The sequence below is a fragment of the Otolemur garnettii genome, unplaced genomic scaffold (genome assembly GCF_000181295.1).
Source record: "Otolemur garnettii isolate 467f Iridium unplaced genomic scaffold, OtoGar3 scaffold00009, whole genome shotgun sequence".
Taxonomy (NCBI): Eukaryota; Metazoa; Chordata; class Mammalia; order Primates; family Galagidae; genus Otolemur; species Otolemur garnettii.
The window spans coordinates 5,996,497-6,004,198 of NW_003852404.1; the positions used below are offsets into that span (position 1 = coordinate 5,996,497).

At 52.3% G+C, this 7,702-nt stretch overlaps 1 protein-coding gene across 1 annotated transcript in view; it reads left to right on the forward strand.

Annotated features, from left to right (window-relative positions):
- Positions 1-7,390, forward strand: part of TAS1R2 (taste 1 receptor member 2) — a 15,735-nt gene extending 8,345 nt beyond the window's left edge. Inside the window, exons 4-6 of the mRNA XM_003783850.1 lie at positions 647-856; positions 5,057-5,180; positions 6,462-7,390. Of these exons, the coding sequence (XP_003783898.1) occupies positions 647-856; positions 5,057-5,180; positions 6,462-7,390 (1,263 nt within the window). The remainder of the gene's footprint in view (positions 1-646; positions 857-5,056; positions 5,181-6,461) is intronic.
- Positions 7,391-7,702: the final 312 nt, after the last annotated feature.

The following is a 7,702-nucleotide window of genomic DNA, read 5'->3' on the forward strand; positions in this document are numbered from 1 at the left end:
TGGGCTATTGAGAGGATTAACTATTCAGTAGAAGCTGAATGTACTCTTCCTCTTCATCCTCTTCCTCATTTATTTCTGACAGCAGGTGTCTGGGCCCAGGAAGGAGTGTGGGCTGGAGAAGTGCAAGGGTCTGCCTTGGGTGTGGGGCTGTGCTGGGGTGGGAGTGGGGCTAAGGGAGGAAGCAGAAACAGGGCTCAGACCCAAAGGGACAGCCCTGAGGAGCCCAAGTCTCTGCAAATAATAGTCTAGGCTCCACCTACTCAGAGGACTATAGGGTGATGCTTCTCGACCCGTTGAGGGTCATATCTGGATCCTCAAATCCCAAGTTGCTCAGGCCAGCTTGGTCACATCACTGCAGGGGTGTGAGGGTTTTTATTGCTCCCACTTTGCAGTCGAGGAAACTGGGGTTCAGAGAGGTTAAGCAACAGGTCCAAGGCCTCACAGCAAGTGGCAGAGCTGAGACCTAAACTCAGATGCATCTGATTCCAGAGCAGAACGTTCAGCCATGCCTCCCAGCTGCCACCATTCTGAAGATTGTCCCCATTTTACAGAGGGGGAAATCAAGGCAGGTGGTATGGTAGGCTCTCTCCCAGTTCTAACCTGGACTCTGATGCCAGCTCCACTTTTCTTCCTTACAACCCCCCAGCTACTTCAGGAGATCCGGAAGGTCAACTTCCCCCTCCTAGGCCACCAGATCAAGTTCGACACAGAGGGGGACATGGCCATGCCCTTGGAGATCATTCAGTGGCAGTGGGACATGACACAGAATCCTTTCCAGAGCATTGCGTCTTACAGTCCCACGACTGAGAAGCTGGAGGTCATCAAGGTCGTCTCCTGGCACACCCCGAACAACATGGTCAGTTCAGAGGGACTGGCTGGGACTTGGGGGCAGCGGGGTCTGGGGGCTCATGCTGGGATGGCCCTTTCCATCAAGGAGGGTGCCTGGAGAGTCTTCATCTATAGCTGATGGGACCTATCTTTGTGGGTGCGTAGTCCAAGGTCCTGCTGATGAGAACTAGGGCTGTTCTGGGCTTTCCACTCCTTGGGACAGAGTGGCCCAGGGAGACTCTACAAAGTAAACAGTCACTGAATGAGTGTGTTCTAGGACCCGTGCTATGAACTTCCATTCTCATGTCCACCCTAGGGGGTAGATACCACCATTCTTCCCATGTTATGGATTAGGAAACTGAAGGCACAGAGAGGTTTTGTGACCTGTCTGAGGCCACACAGCTTGTCTGGGGTGGAGGTTCTCTATATCTGGCATTCAGGCTCATCTTATCATTTCATGCTCCTTATATCCAAATAGGGCCACATTCTAAGGTCCTGGGGGGTTTTGGTACGGTAACCGTGCCTTCAACTGTGCTGACATCTATCAATCTAAAGATCCTTTGTTTCCCCCTCTTTAGACAATAGATAATTGAAATTCTGATGGAGTGCAGAGGGATAGAGAGCAGCATTTATCCCCCTAGAGGAGAGGATGCAGGGATCTAAAGGCTTCTCCACCATTCTCCCCCAGTAACCTCCTGTGCCCCTTCACCCACCCCACAGCACACTTCACCCTCAGTCCCAGAGGTACCCAACACTGCCAGTTCCTGAGCTTCTTGGGATCTGTGTGGAGTAATTGGGTTGGGGTCTTCATTCATTTCCAGGGCTGCCATAACAAACCGCCACAGATGGAGTGGGTGGGGGGCAGGGAGGCTCAAACAATAGGAATTTTTCATGTCATGGTCTGGAGGCAGAAGTCCAAGATCAAGGTGTTAGCAGAGCTGGTTCCTCCTAAGGGCCCTGAGGGAGTCTCTGTTCCAGGCCTTTCTCTGGCTTCTGGTGGTCTGTAATGGTCATTGGCGTCCCTTGATCATAGATGCATCACACCAGCCACATGGCATTCTCTCTGCATGCATTTCTGTTTCCACATTTACCCCTGTAGTAAGGACACCAGTCACATCAGATTAGGGACTCGCTCTTCCTCCATCAGGACCTCATTCTAACTAATCATGACTGAATGACCTAAGGTCCTGGGGCTTAGGACTTCAAGGGGAACATCAGCAACCCATAACAGTGTATTAGCCTGGGTTTCCTCTAGAAAGCAGAGCCTGAGACAAGGATTATTGTACAAATAACGTCTATCAGGACATGATGTGTGGACATGAACAGGAGTGGGAGACTGGTGTGAGTTCCAGAGGGAAGAGGGAAAGTCAGCCCCAGAGGACATTCTCCAGCCAGACCCTGCTGTGAGCAACTGCAGCTGAGTCTTACTGGGACCTTCTGGAGAGCCTCTTTAGAATTGACTCCAGTCCCCTGGTGGCCAGGGGCCACCCCCCCAGGGTGTCAGCACCCTTGCACTCCAGGTCCTATGTGTGTGAGAGCCCAGCAGCTTCCCATGGATACCCCACTCTGAAGCCCCAGGGCAAGAGAGAGCCATGTGGCAGAGGCCAGGTGCTGCCAGGTACCATAACACTTGCTTGAAGTTAGTGGCTGCAGCAACAGTTGGAATAAAACATAGGCTGAGAAAACATAATATTGGGAAGCCACAGACATGTCCACTCCTCATTCCCCTCAATGCTGGCGTGTCGTTCCTCAAGCCTGGTGAGTCGCAGGGTTTTAGGGCAGCAGCTAGGTCAGGATTGTCACAGATATTCATCCTCTGTCCTTCCCTGTCCATTCTGGATCCCTCTGCTCTTGGCTTTACTCAAATTCTCTTGGTCATTTGCCTGGTGGGGTGGTCCAGACCTCCATCCCCAAGGTGTCTAAGCCTGCAGTTAGCTGCTTTTGCCCTTGCTGGGCTGGACCTGCAGCATCTCCATGTGGGTAGTTACCACTGGGATAGAGGCACCAAGGGTTGCCCCGGAGAGCTCCCTGTTCTTCCTGCCCACTTGCAACCCCAGCTCCTCATGCCAATCCATGTCACTTACCTCTCCCTTTCTCGGCTTCTTATTCCCTGGCCTGAGGCCCCCCAAATGACCAGGTAGCAATTACAGAGCCCTATTGTGTCTGCTGGTGGAAGTATTCTCTCTCTGGAGACCAGAAACTCTAGTCTAGTGGAGTCTAAGACGGTAGGGGAAGAAGTGCCAGTTCTACAATGAATCCCTGAGAATAATGGTGAATGTGGCCAATGTCTCTTCCCCCTTGTGGTTACTGGACCCACATAGTCTAGCTATTGAGGTCACAGCACAATACTCCAGCCATTTATTCAATGCCCATATCTCATCCTAAAGGGTGTGGTCCCCCAGATGGTACCTTAGCTGACATGATGTGTCACCCATTGTTGTTTTCAGACTGGCTCCGTCCAGTCGATATGGTCTGTGTTAGGGCCAGTGGATCCCGTGGTCATGTGTCCATGGCACGTCCTCTTCACCATGAGATGTACCCCTTGTCTAAGGTGATATGGGATCTTGCATCAGTAAGTCATTTTAGCCTGTAAGCTCTGGATAGTGATGCTGTGCTGAAGTCAGGGAGGGAAAATTCATATGAGGGTGAATCATTGCTTCCTCCAGAGAGGGAAGGATCTGCTATAATAGATCTGCCAGCCATTGGTATCCTGGTCATCTTGAGCAATGGTGCCAAATGAATGGATCAACACTGGTCAGGGTGAGCGTTCAGCAACAGCAGCTGGATCACCCAAGGTGGGAGGGAACCCAAGCTGTTGGGCCCAGGCCGACAGCCTCCATCTCTGACACCATGACTGCTCTGTGCAAGCCCTGGGGTGGCCAGGGCTCAAATAGAGGCCAGCTGCCCTCCATTGGGCAGGTCATCCTTTCTCTTCTTGATTTCTCTCTCTGTGTGTTCTCCAGCTGGTATGAACATGAGACATGAAATCATCAGGCTTTGCGCTCACTCTCATAGGTCCCTGTGTTTACCATTCCCAAGCAAGCTTGTCTCCTTTCTACCAGTCTTGCTCTTTCCAGGCCCCTGAACAACCAGCCAAGTCACTCAGCTTTGCCCGGGAGCCCAGGACATCCACACTTTAAGACACCTCTCCATCCACACAAAATGAACAACCACGCACCCTCAGTGCGGGCAGCTCTGTGCTTGGGCAGCATCTCCCCTCATCCTTCAGGATCAGCCCTGAGAGGGTTTCAGTGCGGGAACAGACCCTGTCAGCTCTCTAATGAGAGAGAGCTGATGCCAAGCTGACCTTGGGACTCATCCTGAATGTTCTCTGTCTGCTGACCACAGGGAATCCCGGTGTGACTCAAGGGACAGGCCTTGTTACCACAGAGGTCGATATAGGAGTCACAGCCATCCATTTAAAACATTTCCTTGTACCCACTAGAGCTTCTTGGGTACTATTTCCATCCTCTGAAGACTCGCTGCTATTCCTGTCTCCCCAGGAGGAGAGTTACTTGATGTCCTGGGGTGCAGGTGCTTCATTTCTGTGATGGCCCCCAGGACCCCTGGAGTTGATTTTCACAGCACTCTACCGTGGGCAACATAGTGAGACTCTGTCTCAAAAAAGAAAAAAAAAAAAAATCAGTGGCCTTCTCTGTGCTAGGTTCTGGAAATACAGCAGTAGAACAATGGACGGGTCACTGCCTGCCTGATCTTGCTCACCTGAACAACCTCTGCTCCTCCAGAAAGGCTGTTTTAACTAAGAGTCTGGGTTGTGAGTGACAGAAAACAATGTAAGCCATCATAATTAAGATTAGCCATCAGCAGGAGTAATGATCGGGGAAAAGTAAATTAATGCCCCAAAAAAAAGAAAACTCTGGAGGTAGAATATGAAGCTTCATGCAGGAGTGGATCCCGGGTTTCACTCCATCTCCCAGACCTTCCCTTGGGCATGGTGGCCCCTTGGGGCCAACTCAGGTCTGTGTCCTGTCCTTCCAGCAACATCACAGGGTCTGTCTCAACAGTTGGGCACTTTTACCAGAGGAAGGTGGATTAGGTCTTGGGCAGGCAAAATTAAGAGGGTCCGAGCAGAGGCAATTCCAGCACCCCCCCTCCTCCCAGGCAGCGACCCAGGTTTCCTTCCCAGGGCATCCCGCTGTTTGGAGAGAGCTGGAGCCCCCAGAATGTGGGAAAAGAGGGCTCAGGGTCTCTTTCCCTCCTCCCCCAGGTCCCTGTGTCCATGTGTTCCAAGAGTTGCCAGTCTGGGCAAAAGAAGAAGTCCGTGGGCATCCACCCCTGCTGCTTTGAGTGCATCGACTGCCTCCCTGGCACCTACCTCAATCAGACCGCAGGTACAGGGCACAGGCGCCGCCCCTGCCCCGCCCCACCCCACCCCGCCCCGCCCCGTCCTTACCCTGGGATCTCCAGGGCTCTTCCCCTTTGGCAGGGCCTCTGGGGTCTCCTCCAGGGCATGTAAGTGTCTAAAGGTTCAGGACCATGTCTGTGTCTCCCCAGTACCTAGTGTAGAGCAAAATCCTGAATACAGGCTGGTTTGGTGGGGAGGGAGGAGGGTCAACACCCCCCCCACACCCCACCCCTTGTAGCAGAACTGGAGCTGAGCCTGGGGGTGTTCTACACACAACTCAGGGCCTGGGGGTGTCAGGCAGGGGAGCTGCAGCTGGAATGAATGAATGAATTCTTCTGCAGCATGAATGAATGCTTCTGCCAATAGACGTTTCTAGCAGAGAGCGACGGTATGCGATTTATCTCTTGGGCCTCCCAAGTGCTTAGGGTAGTCCGGAGTATATAATTGCTCAGTGAAAGTTAAATGATTTCCTTGCTTAGAGGAATGACCATTTCTTCCTATAGACCATAAACTTATAGAAGGTGTAGACCACGTTACCATTCTGTCCACATTAGGGTTTAGTGTACAGCTCAGGATTAGGGCTCAGAAATTTTTTGACTTCATGAATGTAAATTAAGCGGGTGAGTATGTCTCTCAAAACAGAACATACTGGGTGGCGCCTGTGGCTCAAGGAGTAGGGTGCCAGCCCCATATACCAGGGGTGGCAGGTTCAAGCCTGGCCCTGGCCAAAAACTGCAAAAAGAAAAAAAAACTAAACAAAAACAAACAAACAAATAAACAAACAAAAAAACCCAGAACTTACTGTGTGCCTAGCAGAGTGCAGAACTCAGAGCCGGTTGAGTGATGCTACTGGCCTTCCTCTTACAGCTGGCCTGGAGCCTGCAGGTGCGGGCTGGGTTCTATTCTTCTACCTCCCATACCTGCTTCAGTAGGTGGTGCTCAAAATTATTTGAGCAAGTGGTTGAATACCTCTTCCAGGTCTTGGAAGGGAGGATCTTTAGGTGATAGGCTTGGAGTTAAGGAGACCTCAGTTCAAATCTTGCCTCTGTAACTTACTGGCTTTGCAACTTTAGGGAGATAACCACACTGAGCCTCAGTTTCCCCATCTGTGAAATGGGGTTGCTGTGGGAATTGGATGTGCCAGTGCACGTAAGGGACTCAGGGAGTGCTGGCCATGAATAGAGAGGTTGCCCAGTGCCGGGACTGCAGGACGTGGGTGCTCAGAGGGTAGGATTAACTGACGGAAGATGCCATGGGCTTTTTTCAGATGAATATGACTGCCAGGTCTGCCCGAGTAACAAGTGGTCCCATAGAAGTGACACCTCCTGCTTCCACCGGCGTCTGGCCTTCCTGGAATGGCACGAGGCTCCCACCATCATTGTGGCCGTGCTGACTCTCCTGGGCTTCCTCAGCACCCTGGTCACCCTGCTTGTATTCTGGAGGCACTTCCAGACACCTGTGGTTCGCTCAGCTGGGGGCCCCATGTGCTTCCTGATGCTGGTGCCATTGCTGGTGGCCTACATGGTGGTCCCAGTGTATGTGGGGTTACCCACGGTCGCCACGTGTCTCTTCCGCCAGACCCTCTTTCCCCTCTGCTTCACCACCTGCATTACCTGCATCACCGTGCGCTCCTTCCAGATCGTCTGTGTCTTCAAAATGGCCAGCCGCCTCCCGCGTGCCTACGGCTACTGGCTTCGCTACCACGGGCCCTATATCTCTGTGCTGTGTATCATAGCACTCAAGGTGGTCATCGTGGTGGGTAACTTGCTGACCAACAGCCCCAACCCCACCACCCGTACCGACCCCGACGATCCCCAGATCATGATCATCTCCTGCAACCCCAACTACCGCAGCGGGCTGTTGTTTAGCACCGGCCTGGACCTGGTCCTCTCCGTGCTGGGTTTCAGCTTCGCCTACACAGGCAAGGAGCTGCCCACCAGCTATAACGAGGCCAAGTTCATCACCCTCAACATGACCTTCTACTTCATCTCCTCTGTCGCCCTCATCACTTTTATGTCTGTCTACAATGGGGTGCTGGTCACCATCATGGAACTCTTGGTCACTGTGCTCAACCTTCTAGCCATCAGCCTGGGATACTTTGGCCCCAAGTGCTTCACAATCCTTTTCTACCCAGAGCGCAACACACAGGCCTACTTCAACAGCATGATCCAGGGCTATACCATGCGGAAGGAGTAGCAGCCATGGGCGTCCCAGATGGAGGGTTTCACACTGGGGATTGGAAATCAGGTGTTCAGTTACAGGTGGATGTGGGGACACCCTCCCAGACAAGTACCATATCTCCTTGGTGTCTGATGAGCTGTTCCTCTGAGGATCTCTGCATCTTGTCTGCTTTTACCCACTTAATGATTCTGTTCCTTTCTCTTGAGCTATTTTGTTTGGCAGGCACTGCCACCCTATTCTAGAAAACTCAAGGTGACAAGTTGGTCTCCAAGGCCAAAGTCTGATTTAGCAGCCTACAGCCGCCATCTGGTGGTCACACTGGGCATC